At 55.7% G+C, this 16696-nt stretch overlaps 1 protein-coding gene across 2 annotated transcripts in view; it reads right to left on the minus strand.

Annotated features, from left to right (window-relative positions):
• Nucleotides 1-16696, minus strand: part of LOC140398380 (unconventional myosin-Id-like) — a 913794-nt gene that overhangs the window by 236041 nt on the left and 661057 nt on the right. For both annotated transcript variants that reach the window (XM_072487000.1, XM_072487001.1), the window contains exon 21: nt 5623-5777. In XM_072487000.1, coding sequence (XP_072343101.1) covers nt 5623-5777 — 155 coding nt within the window. The remainder of the gene's footprint in view (nt 1-5622; nt 5778-16696) is intronic.

The raw sequence follows: 16696 nt of genomic DNA on the forward strand, positions 1-16696 counted from the left end.
CACAGTACCACCATCCACCTGGACCATCCCTGCATGCGGCTGTGACACTGCAGCGCACGGTCCCGTCCTCTGCCCGGGGGATGTTGATGGCGGCCCAGGGGGAAGGGGGCAGACTCACCTGGGGCTGAAGTAAGACCACCCCTCACACACACACTTGCGCTCAACGTACATGACACCCTCGCACACTTTGGACAGAGCACAAAGGCAGCTTCTGTAGGTGTAACATTGACTTTAATAACCAAAGGAGTTCATGCATGTGCCCTAGCCCCTAAAACTCATCTGTGCCCTGCAACCGTGCCAACTTACTCAGTGTCTAATTGTTTGGCCTTACGGGCCCTTTGACTACGTCTACGTGGTTCCCCAGACGGTACAGCAGAACTGGAGGTGGACTCCTGTGATTCCTGCCCTCTGACACTGGATCCCTTTGGCGGCCGTTTCCTGGGGTGTCTTGGCCTAGATGGGCCAGGCTGCGGCCCGGGCGACTGGGATGGCGAGCTGCCAGCCTGTCCTGCCCGTTGCCCACCCGATGCACCTGGGACGGAAGGGGGGGGGCGGGGGGGGGGGGGGAGTCCGAGGTGTCGCGGTGTACCGGGACCTCCCCTACAGAGGGAGCCGGGACGGACCACACCACCTCATCCTCCCTCGGGGTGCCCGATGGCCCCCAGGCCTCTACATGGGTGGGGGATGCGAACGGACTGGCCATCCGACGCCCCCCGACATCTGGCGCTGCCAGTCCTGGAGGCCCGTGCTGGTATCAACTGGGGTCTGCAGGTTTGCAGCCATGGAGCTCAGGGGGTTGGCAAACCCTGTCTGTGACAGTGCGACGCCGGCTCGCACATGGCCACTGGCGCCGATGCCCTCAGCGATGGCCTGCAGAGACTGGGCCATGGCCTGCTGAGACTGGGCCATGGCCTGCAGAGACTGGGCTATGGCGTTGAGCGCCTCTGCCATCTGGCGCTGGCACTGGCTCATGGCCTCCTGTGAGAGGGCAGCCATTTTCTGGGCCACAGACGCCGCCTGCACGGAAAGCCCCAGGCCTCGCAAACCGTTCCCCATGTCTGACACCGTCGCACCCATTGCCTCCACCGCGGATGCCACCCGTGCGGTGTCGGCCTGGGTGGCACGCATAACCGGCACCACTTCCAGCTCCTGGACGCGGGTGGACTCCTCCACCTGCGACCGCTGCCGCCGCAAGCCGCCCGTCACCCTCTTCGCTTGTCTCCGGGTCGGTGGTTGCATCGGATCTATGTGTGGGTGTGGTAACTCCAGGAACCCGGGATCCATCTAGGCGGCAGATGTTCGCTTGGGCTGGGCTGCCCTCCGACCGCCCAGCCCCTCTGCTGCTCCTACCTCCACCTGCTGTACCGGGACGGCTGTGTTGTGCGCACCAGTGAGTGTACCAGACGCCTCATCACTAAAGTGCCCAACCGAGGTGAGTGTTTCTGCGATGGTGGAGGGTGTTGGTGACAGCAGTGGCGTTGCGTCGTGCTCTTCGTCCCACTCTGAGTCCATGGCACTTTGGGGTGGGGGTTCGTCTCCACCCATCCACTCTGACTCACTGTCCGGTATTTCGTCTTCCTGGGTAGTGCTGTCCCGGGTAGTGCTGTCCCGGGTAGTGGCGTCCCGGGTAGTGGCGTCCCGGGTAGTGGCGTCCCGGGTAGTGGCGTCCCGGGTAGTGGCGTCCCGGGTAGTGGCGTCCCGGGTAGTGGCGTCCCGGGTAGTGGCGTCCCGGGTAGCGGCGTCCCGGGTAGCGGCGTCCCGGGTAGCGGCGTCCCGGGTAGCGGCGTCCCGGGTAGCGGCGTCCCGGGTAGCGGCGTCCCGGGTAGCGGCGTCCCGGGTAGCGGCGTCCCGGGTAGCGGCGTCCCGGGTAGCGGCGTCCCGGGTAGCGGCGTCCCGGGTAGCGGCGTCCCGGGTAGCGGCGTCCCGGGTAGCGGCGTCCCGGGTAGCGGCGTCCCGGGTAGTGGCGTCCCGGGTAGTGGCGTCCCGGGTAGTGGCGTCCCGGGTAGTGGCGTCCCGGGTAGTGGCGTCCCGGGTAGTGGCGTCCCGGGTAGTGGCGTCCCGGGTAGTGGCGTCCCGGGTAGTGGCGTCCCGGGTAGTGGCGTCCCGGGTAGTGGCGTCCCGGGTAGTGGCGTCCCGGGTAGTGGCGTCCCGGGTAGTGGCGTCCCGGGTAGTGGCGTCCCGGGTAGTGGCGTCCCGGGTAGTGGCGTCCCGGGTAGTGGCGTCCCGGGTAGTGGCGTCCCGGGTAGTGGCGTCCCGGGTAGTGGCGTCCCGGGTAGTGGCGTCCCGGGTAGTGGCGTCCCGGGTAGTGGCGTCCCGGGTAGTGGCGTCCCGGGTAGTGGCGTCCCGGGTAGTGGCGTCCCGGGTAGTGGCGTCCAGGATAGTGGTGTCCTGGCTCGGATGTGACGGGGGCCTGTGGCTGCCCCCCTCATCGCTGGGTGGTCATTCCCGCACGTGACGGGGGTGTCGTCTCCCTGTTGCTCCAGGTCTCTCCGTCTCCCGTGGTGTGCGAGGGGCATCCTGCGGGCGTCGCATGCTGGAGGGTCCGGGTCTCTCCGTCTCCCGTGGTCTCCGAGGGGCATCCTGCGGGCGTCGCATGCCGGAGGGTCCGGGTCTCTCCGTCTCCCGTGGCCTCCGAGGGGCATCCTGCGGGCGGTCTGCATCTGCCGGGATGGGTACCTGGACGTTTGGTCCTGCGATACACAATGAAGCATGCATGGTTAGACATCAGGCAGTGATCAGGTGATACGGGGGAGGGGGATATAGGGGGAGGGGGATATAGGGGAGGGGGGATATGGGGACGGGCTGTCGGTGGCTCACTTGCTACTACGCCCCCGACCTCTGCATCAGCAACCTCCCGGTCCTCAGGTCCACCAGCCAGTTCCAGGGCCCTTTCCTGGTGTTCGGTCAGTGGCCTCTCATCAGCGGGGCCTCCTCCAGTCCTCACATGCTCCCTATTGTTGTGTGCGCACTTCTCCTGTGGGGGGGGGGGGGTGGCAGGGGTAAAAGGCAACACTGTTAAGCAGGTATATGAATGCACGCCATCGGTTGCGCGTGCATTGCCGAGGTTAAGCTTAGGGCTGGATTCACTTGGGGATATGGGGGAGGGGGGGATATGGGGGAGGGGGGGGATATGGGGGAGGGGGGATATGGGGGAAGGGGGGATATGGGGGAGGGGGGATATGGGGGAGGGGGGATATGGGGGATGGGGGGATATGGGGGAGGGAGGATATGGGGGAGGGGGGATATGGGGGAGGGGGATATGGGGGATATGGGGGAGGGGGGTATATGGGGGAGGGGGATATGGGGGAGGGGGGGATATGGGGAGGGGGGATATGGGGGAGGGGGGGATATGGGGGAGGGGGGATATGGGGGAGGGGGGATATGGGGGAGGGGGGATATGGGGGAGATGGGGGAGGGGGGATATGGGGGAGGGGGGATATGGGGGAGGGGGGATATGGGGAGGGGGGATATGGGGGAGGGGGGATATGGGGGAGGCGGGATATGGGGGAGGGGGGGATATGGGGAGGCTCACCCTGCCTGCTCTGACGAGGTCGTTCACCTTCTTTTGGCACTGGGTGCCTGTACGTGGTGTCAGGGCCACAGTGGTGACAGCCTCTGCCACTTCCCTCCACAGATGCCGGCTGTGGCGTGGGGCAACTCTGCGGCCGTGCCCGGGATACAGGGCGTCCCTCCTCTGCTCCACCGCGTCCAGGAGCGCCTCCACATCTCGTGACTCGAACCTCGGGGCTGAGCGGCGGCCAGCCATCCAGTCGGGTGTTGCGGTCGGGTGTTCCGGTCGGGTGGGGGGGAGCAGCGCGGCCTTATGAGCTGTCACGCCGTGCGGCGCGTATGACGCTGCACGGCGTGAACCACTGCGCAAGCGCGGATCCCGTTACGTTGCTGCTAGTCCATTTCGGGCCGGAGACTATCGACCCATTTTTCCGACGTGACGCAAGTCGGATTTGCGCCGTTTTTTGCGCCGATCGGCGGACTTTCCGCCGATAACGGAGAATTTCGCCCCAGACCTTTTAATTGTGTGTAAATAAACACACTGGCATTGAAAAAACAAACAATAACTTATAACAAGAGATGTCAATCTAAAAAAACCTGCAACTGCTATTTTTACATTGGGCCAAACTTCCACCTAGTGGCATAAAAGTCATGGTCCGCTGGAATTACAACAGTGTAAAGTGCACCTAGCTGCCCTGAAAAACCTTGTTTAAACCAATGCTGGCTTGGGCTACTTGGAGTTTGCAGTGGGTGTTGGGGTGTGTGTGTTGGGGGGGGGGGGGGTGGGGGAGGTTATGATTCTGCCCTAATATCTCTTTTGTGACTTGGTGTCAAATCTTCTTTGATAATGCTCCTGGGAAGTGTGTCAAAATGTTTCACTACACTAAAGGTACTATATAAATGCATGTTGTTGCTGCTGCATAATGTAACAGGAAATAGGTGACATCAGGGATTTAAGCAATCCACCTTTTTTGGTTTAACTGACTCACCTTTGCATGCAATGAAATTAATCGGGTTGCATCCTCTTTTTTAAAATAAATTTAGAGTACCCAATTATTATTTTCCAATTAAGGGGCAATCCAGCGTGGCCAATCCACCTACCCTGCACATCTTTTGGGTTGTGGGAGCGAGACCCACGCAGACACGGGGCGAATGTGCCATCTCCACACAGACAATGACCCGGAGCCAGGGTTGAACATGGGTCCTCGGCGCCGTAGGCAGCAGTGCTAACCATTGTGCCATTGTGCCACCGTGCCGCCCTCGGGTTTCACCCTCTTTAATGTACTTGGGAGTGCTACCAATATCTAAATCTTGATCTGCAAATATTTGTTAACAATCACTGTTATTTAATTTGAACACAACCTGATAAAAGTAAAGACAATCTTCACTCATTGAATAGCTAACTTCATAGTGATTTGCTGAGTAAATGTAGTAGTTAGAATTCGATGTCAATGGTATGTGGAAGAGCTGACTCCCTATAATATGAAGAGGATTTTGTTTTTGGACTGGACTCATAGAGTCGTAGACTCCTGTGTGAGAACTGAAGATTTGAGGCCATGTTGATGTATTACAAGCAGAAACTGCGGCAGATGCAATACCTAGGGGAACTTGTATATAGCGATGTACTCATTAACCAAATCATAACTCTGAAGGAAGAAAGAAAGCTTGTACATTAAGTTTGCTTTGCATGCATGCACACAACCTCATGTGTATGCTTTCCTGGCATACATATGTTTCAATTTGCTATCCAGACCAGCTTCAAGTCCCAAAAGAGTAAGAAAACCGTGTATTGTGAGAAACCTATTCAATCCCCCAAACTTTAAAAAAAAACTTTTTATGGGTCAGTTTAGAATTAATAATTTAAAACTGACAGGAAATTTACCTTGTTGAAACAGCATGCATTTTTAAAAATGGGGTTAAAACAGCGCAACCCACTAGTGCATTAATTTTTAGTAGATTGCTGCGTGCCATAGGTGCAGAAAAATCCTAAGCTTCGATAATTATGTTGGACCATGCAAAGTTTGGAAGGAGAGAATGGGTCAATTAATCGTCACTCAGTGCCAGTGTACAATTTCCCACTTTAACGCACAGAGATACCACAACTCCTCTAACCTTCTGAAGTGATTGGCCACGACACCCACGAGCTCGCCGATGCGGTTCTCATTAGCCGGCTGCATTTTATCAAGGCACACAATGAGGTCTTTATTGTCCTTGGTGTGGAACACCACAAGTTGATCTTTTCCTGTTGATACGCTCACTCCAGTAACCTGCAGGAGGGGAGAAAAGATACAATACTGTCAGCAATAATTGTTGTGTGTGGAGCCAAATGCTTAGCGCTATTTCAGAAATTGACAATTAATTATATGATTTTACTGCACAAAGGGATCTAACCTATAGTGTCTGTGCCAGCTATTTAAAACACCAATCCAGACTTCCGGTGGCGGCCATGGTGCGAGTGGTCGAACATTTGGCAGCTCCCGCTCGAGGCTGTTTCTTCGGACCTTTTCCCCGTTGGTAGGGTGGATGTTTTGTGGAAAAAATGTGCAGGGCTGCCTGGAGAAAAGTTTGACTCCACTGGTGGGGCTGATGGGGGAAACTTGTATATGGCAATGTATGGACCAGAAATGTGTTGAAAAGAAGGGAGAATCTTCATGCACCAGAGGTCATGATGGCGGAGGGCAAAGGGTCTGCCTTGTCTACCCAGTGGTCGATGGAGCAACTGGTGGACTTCTTAAATGAGAAGTTTAGCCAGCAGAGGAGTGAGGCCCAGCAGGACCTAGCCACGGTGGCGGAACGGTTAAAAGCAGAAATTGACTACGTGAAGCAGAGACTGGAGTCCTAGGGCCAGGCTATTTGGAAAGTGGAGGAGGCGGTGGGGGAGCACGAGGAACAGCTCAGCTCATTGGTGGCTGAAACAGGTGTGATGCGAGAGACCCAGAAGCGGTTAAAGGAGAAGTTGGAGGACCTGGAAAATTGCTCCCAGAGACAGAATCTAAAAATTGGAAGGATGCCCGAAGGCACTGTGGGAGCGGACTCTGGTACATATGTAGCCAAGATGCTGGAGAAATCAATCAGGGAGGGGGTCTTTGAACGGCCTCTGGAGGTTGACCGAGCGCTCAGGGCGCTGATGAGGAAGCCGCTGGCGAATGAACTGCCGATGGCGATGGTGGTGTGTCTTCACCAGTTCCTGGACAAGGTGAAGATATTGAGATTGGTGAGGCAGAAGAGGAGATGCACCTGGGAGGGGAGTGAGCTTTGGGTTTACCAAGACCTGGGCGTGGACCTGGTGAAACGGAGAGCTGGGTTTAATCAGTGAAGGTTGCCCTCGTTAAAAAGGGGGTTACGTTTGGGATGTTGTACCCAGCCCGCCTCTGGGTGACGTTTAATAACCGAGAACATTATTTTAGAACACCAGAGGAGGCAATGGATTTTATAAGGGATAATGGACTGGCGGGAGGAGGACATTGAATGTGGAGGAAGTGTGAGGAGATGGGTGCTTTTACTGCCCATTTTTTCTTGTGTCTATTGTCTCATTTAGATCATAGAACATAGATCATAGAATTTACAGTGCAGAAGGAGGCCATTCGGCCCATCGAGTCTGCACCGGCTCTTGGAAAGAGCACCCTACTCTATCCCCATAACACAGTATCCCCACCCAACACTAAGGGCAATTTTGGACACTAAGGCAATTTATCATGGCCAATCCACCTAACCTGCACATCTTTGGACTGTGGGAGGAAACCGGAGCACCTGGAGGAAACCCACGCACACATGGGGAGGATGTGCAGACTCCGCACAGACAGTGACCCAAGCCGGAATCGAACCTGGGACCCTGGAGCTGTGAAGCAATTGTGCTAACCACCATGCTACCGTGCTGCCCCCCGTGGTTGTTGGAGAACATTTCTCCAACAAGGTGTTTTGTTGCGTTAAGGGTGAGTGCACCTTTTTTCTTGTTTCATTCTTGTTTGTGAGGTGTGTGAGCTGGGGGGGGATGGGGGTGGATGAAATCAGCAGGCAAGTAGGAGGCTCAGGTGCCTTGGGCGGGGGGCTGCCAGGCTAGCTGGATGGGCTCGTTAACAGGAGCGCAGTGGGGGGTTTATCAGGTGGTTAGTGAAGCAGAGGGTGATGAGGTTGTTGTTTGGTTCAGGGGAAGGGGTAGGGGAGGGGGGGCTGCTGACAAAGGTGTTGTCGCTGTGGTGAAGCATGGGAGACAGTGGTGACGGTGGACATCCGAGGGTGGCCCTAGAGAATCGCGTGGTATGAGCCGGGGTCTGGTCTAAGAGGGGGTATAGTTGATCGGCAGGGGATGAGGTGCCCTCCGACCAGGCTGGTCACATGAAATGTGAAGGGACTGAATGGGCCAGTTAAACAGTCGTGTGTTTTCTCGCACCTGAGGAGCTCGAAGGCGGTCGTGGCTTTTTTACGTGAAACACACTTGAAGATCGGGGATCAGACAAGGCTAAGGAAAGAGTGGGTAGGGCAAGTCTTCCATTCGGGAGGAGACATGAAGACGCGGGCGGTGGTGGTGCTTTAAATAAATGGGGGCATTTGAGGTGAGGAATATAGTAGCAGATTTGGGGAGAAGGTTTGTGATGGTGAGTGGGAAGCTGGAGAGGATGTCGGTGGTCCTGGTAAATTGTTTATGCCCCAAATTGAGACGATGTGGAGTTTATGAGGCGAGTGCTGGGGAGGATTTCGGACTCACCCCGATTGATTATGGGAGGAACTTTAACACGGTCATTGACCCAGGGTTGGACTGGGCGAGCCCGACGTCAGAGAGGATGCCGGCGGTGGCAAAGGGGCAGAAGGGTTCATAGAGCAAATGGGGGAGGGGGGAATTGAACCCGCGGAGGTTTGGCAGGCCGAGGGCGAAGGAGTTTTCGTACTTCTCCCATGTGCACATGGTGAACTCCCGGATTGTTTTTTTTGTGGTGGGCAAGACGTTGTTGGTGGAGGGGGTCGACTTGGGGTACTCACCAATCGTGGTTTCAGACCACACACCGCATTGGGTGGACTTGGAAGTGGATCGGGGGGGGCACAGCGCCCACAGTGGAGGCTGGACATAGGGCTGTTAGCGGATGAGGATGTGTGCGAGTGGGTGGGGGCCACCATCTGAGAGTATGTGGAACTAAAAGATACAGGTGAGGTCTCTGTCGACATGCTGTGGGAGGCGCTCAAGGCAGTGGTTAGGGGGGAGTTCATATTGGTCCGGGCACAGAGGGGGAAGGAGGAGCGCGCAGAGTTGGCAAGGTTGGTGGATGACATTTAGAGTACCCAATTATTATTTTTTTTCCAATTAAGGGGCAATTTAGTGTGACCAATCCACCTAACTTGCACATCTTTGGGTTGTGGGGGTGAAACCCATGCAGACATGGGGAGAATGTGCAAACTCCACACGGACAGTGACCCAGGGCCGGGATTCGAATCCGGGTCCTCAGCGCCGCAGTCCCAGTGCTAACCACTGCGCCACGAGAGGCAGGATTGTTGAAGGAGAGGAAGAAGCTTCAGTTGAGGTTTGGTCTGGTATCTACGGGGAAAGCAGTAGGGCTGTTGTGGAGGGCCGGAGGGACAGTGTATGAGTACGGGGAGAAGGCTTGTAGGATGCTGGCCACAAACTTAGGAAGCAGGAGGCGGCGAGGAAGATTGGAAGGGCGAAGGACAGGATGGGTAGAGTGGTACTGGACCCGGTGGGGGTGAATGGGTATTTGAGTTTTACAGAAGGCTTTATGAATCAGAGCCAGATGGCTTCCCGGTAGAATTTTATTAAACGTTTTTGGGAGACCTAGGGCACCGGTTAGTAAGGATATTTAATGAGGCGAGGGAGAAGGTGGAGCTCCCCCCCCCCACGTTATCGTAGGCCTCAATACCTTTAATTTTTAATTTAAATTTAGAGTACCCAATTCATTCTTTCCAATTGAGGGGCAATTTTAACGTGGCCAATCCACCTACCCTACACATCTTTGGGTTGTGGGGGCAAAACCCACGCAAGCACAGGGACAATGTGCAAATCCCGCATGGACAGTGACCCAGAGCTGGGATCGAACCTGGGACCTCGGCGTCGTGAGGCAGCAGTGCTAACCACTGCGCCACCGTACTGCCCTCAATATCTTTACTTTTGAAGAAAGGATAAGTACCCGGTACAGTGTGGGTCCCACTGTCCAATATCACTGCTGAATGTAGATACTGTGATGTTCTTTGCTTTGTAGATGATGAAGGCTTTGAAGTGAAGTGACTTACAAAGAACATCAAGCTATGTTTCAAACAAAGCTTATTTATACCAAGACTATCATTCTATCTACAGAGGTTCTGGAAACACGACTACTCTCTATCCCGCCTAATCACCTACTCCCAGAATCAAGGTACCAAGTGATTCACGGTTGTCCTCTTGATCACCATCTAGTAGTTGGAAGGATTCACATAAAATTATTAACCCTTCATTTACCATACAATATACATATTGTCACAGATGCCAAGCTGTTGGCAAAGATCCTGACCTCGCGGATTGAGGACTGTGTGCCGGGTGTTATAGGAGAAGAACAGACGGGGTTAGTAAAGGGAAGGCATCTGTCGGCTAATGCTAGGTGTCTGTTGAACGATATAATGATGGGAGGGACGGGATGTGGAGGTGGTGATCGCTATGGATGCGGAGAAAGCCCTTGATCGGGTAGAATGGGAATATTTGTGAGGTACTGGGGTGGCTCGGATTCGGGCAGGGGCTTGTGGATTGGGTTTGTTGTATTGGGCGCCAAAAGCGAGTGTAAGGACGAACCGGATGAGTTTGGGGTATTTTAGGCTGCATCGTGGGATGAGGCAGGGATGCCCACTCTCCTCATTGCTCTTTGCCTTGGCGATAGAGGCACTGGCAATGGCACTTAAGCGTCAAGGGGTTGGAAAGGGATAGTGCGGGGGGGGGGGGGGGGGGGTTGTGGAGCACATGGTCTCGCTATATGTGAACAATCTGTTGCTTTACATATCGGACCCATTGGAAAGTATTGGAGGAATCATGGACATTTTTGTGGAATTCAGCCATTTCTCTGGGTATGTTGAACATGGGAAAGAGTGAGGTCTTTCCGATCCAGGCCAGGGGGTGTCATAATATACACCAGTATATCATGGTGCAGATACACACACACTGATGAACACACAGCAAGACCAATCAACACACACAACACCGCAGCCAATCACCAGTTGGAGCACACTCACTATATAGACAGAGGGCATCAGAGTTCCCGCTCATTCGGGATGCAGCCTCTCAGAAGACAGAGCTTACAGCACAGATCTTCACTATGTGCTGAGTGCATAGACTGGTTAGGACAGTCATAGGTCTTTAGTTTAATCTAACATCATGTTAACCCACTGTGAAAGTATGTTTCAACAGTTTCTAACTTAATAAAATAGTGTTGTACTATTTTAAGTGTTGGTGGCCTGTATGTGTTCCACGGATCCAGAGCACCCAACACATCATGGTACCAGTAGTTGAGGGATGTTAGAACTTCTTAGACCTACCTGCAAGTGATCTGCCTTCCACCAGCACACAGCCATCCTGCAAAATGGGCAGCGTTCGCCCGCCGCCGCCGCTCCGCATCACCGGTAACCAAAGGGCCAACTGGAAGATATTCAAACAACGCTTCCAGCTCTACCTTGAAGCCACAAACCGGTGTGGTGGTATGTATTAGGGGTATTAAGGTACCCTGTGATGTTGAGAGGCTACTGGTGGATAGAAGATGGGTCCCGATTGGATCAGCCGCCTGCTGGCTCCACCCAGTAAGGCGGAGTATAAGAACCCGGGTTCTCCCAGCAGCCGCATTCTGTAACTGTGCTGCTGGGGAAGAAGCCTGCGTAATAAAGCCATCGTTCGACTCCTTCTCATCCCGTCTCGTGAGTGATTGATTGCGTAATAAATTGTAGCACAAACTTTAAAGGACATGGAGCTCCGAATCATTCCGGAGTGTCTGCGAATCAGCCCCCACGCGGAAAACTCAGCGGCCACTTTTAAACATTGGTTTGCGTGTTTTCAGGGATACCTCAGAACGGCCCCCGGCATACCTACAGAAGACCAGAAAATGCAGATACTGCATGCCAGGGTGAGCCCGGAAATCTACACTCTCATAGAGGATGTGGACAATTTCTAGGCGGCGCTTGCCATGCTGAGAGGAATCTACGTTCGGCCAGTAAACCAGGTCTACGCACGCCACCAGCCCGCGACGAGTCAGCAAATCCCCGGGGAATCGCTGGACGAATTCTACAGTGCGCTGTTAATACTGGGGAGGAACTGCAACTGCCCATCGGTTTCGGCTAACGAACACACAGAGCTACTGGACCGATATGCGTTCGTGGCAGGTATGCTTTCATCCCAAATTAACCAGCGAATGCTGGAAAAAGACGCACTAGGCCTCAAAGAGGCGAGGGCCCTTGCGGCCTCGTTCGAGGTGGCATCGCAGAACGCCCGTGCCGATGCCCCCGACCGCGCGGCAGCCCCTTGGGCACCGTGGCCCCCCGTCGCGACTGAACCCCTGGGACCCCTCGCCCCTCCGCAGGCTTGCATTGCCAGAGCGGCAGATCACCCGGGGGGGGGCCCTGCTGCTACTTTTGTGGGCAAGGGAAACACCCCCGAATGTGCTGCCCGGCCCTCTCGGCCCTCTGTAAAGGGTGCGGCAAAAAGGGGCACGTTTAAGCAGTGTGCCAGGCCCCGGGGGGTAGCCGCAATCTCCGGGGGAGAACCCCAAACTCAACCCCCCCCCCCCCCCCCCCCCCCCCCCCCAGCGATCCATGTGCGGCCAACGGGCGCCGCCATCTTGGGTCCCGGACTCCATGCGGGAGGGATGTGCTCCTCTGGCAACGTGCGACCCATGGGCGGCGCCATCTTGTCCACCCCCGACCGTGTGCGACCTGTGGACGCCACCATCTTGGCTGGCGGCTAAGGACCCCGGGATGGACGGCCCCAAGGGGCCTGAAGAAAACGCCTCGATGCAGCAACTACAACTGGCTTCTGTGACCCTGGACCAGTCGCGGCCCCGAAGGCTCCAAACAGCGACAACAACAGTATTTATAAACGGGCACGAGACGCCCTGCCTGATCGACTCTGGGAGCACGGAGAGTTTTATACATCCCGATACGGTAAGACGCTGTTCCCTTCCGATCCACCCGAGTAATCAAAAAAAAATTCTGGCGGCAGGGTCCCATTCTGTAGAGATACAAGGGTTTTGCATCGCAAACCTCACGGTGCAGGGGAGGGAGTTCAAGAACTACCAGCTTTACGTCCTTCCCCACCTCTGCGCTGCCACACTCCTGGGATTAGATTTTCAGTGTAACCTCCAGAGTTTAATGTTAAAATTCGGCGGCCCTATACCCCCACTCACTATCTGCAGCCTCGCGACCCTCAAGGTCGATCCTCCTTCCCTGTTCGCGAACCTCACCCCGGATTGCAAACCAGTCGCCACTAGGAGCAGACGGTACAGCGCCCAGGAACGATCTTTTATCCGGTCAGAAGTCCAGCGGCTGTTGAGGGAAGGCATAATCTAGGCCAGCAATAGTCCCTGGAGAGCCCAGGTGGTAGTTGTAAAGACCGGGGAGAAGCAGAGGATGGTCGTAGACTATAGTCAAACCATCAATAGGTACACGCAGCTGGATGCGTACCCTCTCCCCCGCATATCCTACATGGTCAATTGGATTGCACAGTACAAGGTCTTTTCCACGGTGGATCTTAAGTCCGCCTATCACCAGCTCCCCATCCGCCCGAGTGACCGCAAACACGGTTTTTGAAGCAGATGGGCGGCTCTATCACTTTTTAAGGGTTCCATTCGGCGTCACTAACGGGGTCTTGGTCTTCCAACGGGAGGTGGACAGAATGGTTGACCGGTACGGTTTACGGGCCACGTTCCCGTACCTCGACAACGTCACCATCTGCGGCCACGACCAGCAGACCATGACGCCAACCTCCGCCAATTCCTCCAGACCGCGAACGCCCTGAATCTCACATACAACAGGGAGAAATGCGTGTTTAGCACCGACCGTCTAGCCATCCTCGGCGACGTAGTGCGAAATGGAGTTTATAGGCCCAGACCCCGAGCGCATGCGCCCCCTCATGGAATTCCCCCTCCCCCACTGCTCCAAGGCCCTGAAACGCTGCCTGGGCTTTTTCTCTTATTACGCAAAGTGGGTCCCCAACTACGCGGACAAGGCCCGTCCCCTAATCCAGTCCACGTTTTTTCCCCTGTCGACAGAGGCCCGTCAGGCCTTGAGCCGCATCAAAGCGGATATCGCAAAGGCCACGATGCAAGTGATCGACGAGGACCTCCCCTTCCAAGTCGAGAGCAACGCGTCCGATGTAGCTCTGGCGGCCACCCTCAACCAAGCGGGCAGACCCGTGGCCTTTTTTTCACGCACCCTCCACGCTTCAGAAATCCGCCACTCCTCAGTGGAAAAGGAGGCTCAGGCCATAGTGGAAGCTGTGCGGCATTGGAGGCATTACCTGGCCGGCAGGAGATTCACTCCCCTCACCGACCAACGGTCGGTTGCCTTCGTGTTCGATAATGCACAGCGGGGCAAGATCAAGAACGACAAGATCTTGCGGTGGAGGATCAAACTCTCCACCTATAACTATGAGATCTGGTATCGTCCCGGAAAGGTGAACAAGCCTTCCGATGCCCTATCCCGCGGCACATGTGCCAACGCACAAGTGGACCGTCTCCGAACCCTCCACGAGGACCTCTACCACCCGGGGGTCACTCGGTTCTATCACTTCGTAAAGACCCGCAACCTGCCCTACTCCATCGAGGAGGTCAGGACCGCCACCAGGAACTGCCAGATCTGCGCAGAGTGCAAGCCGCATTTCTACCGGCCAGATAAAGCGCACCTGATAAAGGCTTCCCGCCCCTTTGAGCGCCTCAGTCTGGACTTCAAAGGCCCCTCCCCTCCACCAATCGCAACACGTACTTCCTGAACGTGATTGACGAATACTCCCGGTTCCCTTTCGCCATCCCCTGCCCCGACATGACCGCGGCCACGGTCATTAAAGCCCTCTGCATCATCTTTACACTGTTCGGTTTCCCCGCCTACATACATAGCGACAGGGGGTCCTCCTTCATGAGCGACGAACTGCGTCAATTCCTGCTCAGCGAGGGCATCGCCTCGAGCAAGACGACCACTTACAATCCCCGGGGGAACGGTCAGGTAGACAGGGAGAACGGTACGGTCTGGAAGACCGCCCTGCAGGCCCTACGGTCCAGAAGTCTCCCAGTTTCCCGCTGGCAGGAAGTCCTCCTGGACACCCTCCACTCCATCTGGTCACTGCTGTGTACAACAACGAATCAAACACCTCACGAACGCCTCTTCCCTAGGAAGTCCTCCTCCGGAACGTCACTTCCGACCTCGCCGGCAGCCCCGGGACCCGTCCTGCTCCGAAAGCATGTGCGGACGCACAAATCGGACCCGTTGGTTGAGAGGGTTTATCTCCTCCACACGAACCCTCAATACGCCTATGTGGCGTACCCCGACGGCCGACAGGACACGGTCTCCCTGCGGGACCTGGCACCCGCCGGAGCTCCACACCCCCCCCAACACCAATCACCCCCTCCCTCCCACCGGCGCACCCCACAGCCGACCCCTTCCTGGGTGGATCGGTCCCTCCGCCGGCCCCGAATAGGGGTATTGGAGCGAGAAGAGGCATTGCAACGCTCCCAGAGACGACGGGGCCCGAACCAGCGCCTGCATCACCACCGGGGCTGAGACGATCGGCGAGGATGACCAAGGCACCCATTCGACTCATCGAATCAGCATAGTAAAGCAAGAAATGCCTCTGTAAAGAGTTTTTTTTGGGGTTGCCCAGTAAAAGCGGCATTTTAAGTAGTACTAGTAGTTGATATCGGAGCATAGCCGCCGTGTTAGTGGCATCCTAGGTACCGACTCTGTAAACCCTTACAACCATACGGTCCACTACCCCGCCGGGTTCTTTTTTTAACAAGGGGTGAATGTGGTGGTATGTATTAGGGGTATTAAGGTACCCTGTGATGCCGAGAGGCTATTGGTGGATAGAAGCTGGGTCCCGATTGGATCAGCCGCCTGCTAGCTCCACCCAGTAAGGCGGAGTATAAGAGCCTGGGTTCTCCCAGCAGCCGCATTCTGTAACTGTGCTGCTGGGGAACAAGTCTGCGTAATAAAGCCATCGTTCGACTCCTTCTCATCCCGTCTCGTGAGTGATTGATTGTGCTACAACTGGGAAGCTGCCTCAGACACCAGGAAGATCGCTCTCTTCCTATCCACGGCCGGGGAACATGCCATCCACATTTTCAATTCTCTCACCTTTGCTGATGGTGAAGATAAATCAAAATTTAAGACGGTCCTCCTTATGTTTGACAGTCACTGCGACATAGAGGTGAATGAAAGTTTCGAGCGCTATGTATTCCAACAATGTTTTCAGGGTAGGAATGCATCTTTCCACTCCTTTCTCACCCACCTCTGCATCCTTGCGCAGTCCTGTAATTACGGGCCCACCTCCGACTCCATGCTACGCGACCAGATCATTTTTGGTGTTCAGTCGGACCCCCTACGCCAGCAGCTCCTCAAGGTAAAGCAGCTCACCCTAGCGGCTGCCATCGAGACCTGCGTGCTACATGAACACGCCACTTGTCAGTATTCCCACATCCAAGCGGCTGAAACGGCACGGCAAGGTCCCCACAAGGCAGAATGGGTCCAAGCAATCGAGCAACTCCAGGGCCTCAGCCTGGATGAGGGCGGCTATTTCACGTGCTTTTCGCGGACTCCCGCGCTAGTGCGCACCGAACGAGGCGATGTCGACGAACGTACTGCGCAGGCGCGCACCACGTACGACGGCACCGCGCATGCGCGGTGGCGCAGCGAACGTACTGACGCTACAACGTGCGGCAACTTAAAGCAGCAATGTCCTGCCAAATCCCGACGATGCCTGCGATGTGGCAAACTTGGCCACTATACTGCCTAATGCAGATCAGCTCAGCCTGCCAACTCTCGTCGCTCCAGCCAGCCCCGCAGGAATGTCCGGGCCATTCAACCCACGGTCACCGAGCCCGATTCAGACCTGCTACCCGATATTGACACCTAGGACCCGAAGGCGCCTTTTCGAGTCGGTATCATTACAAAAAACAGGGTGTCCCCGAAGCAAAGAATCCAGCCTCTATCGGTATACAGCATCGATCCGGATGATGAGTGG

This window comes from Scyliorhinus torazame, chromosome 21, assembly GCF_047496885.1.
Source record: "Scyliorhinus torazame isolate Kashiwa2021f chromosome 21, sScyTor2.1, whole genome shotgun sequence".
Taxonomy (NCBI): domain Eukaryota; kingdom Metazoa; phylum Chordata; class Chondrichthyes; order Carcharhiniformes; family Scyliorhinidae; genus Scyliorhinus; species Scyliorhinus torazame.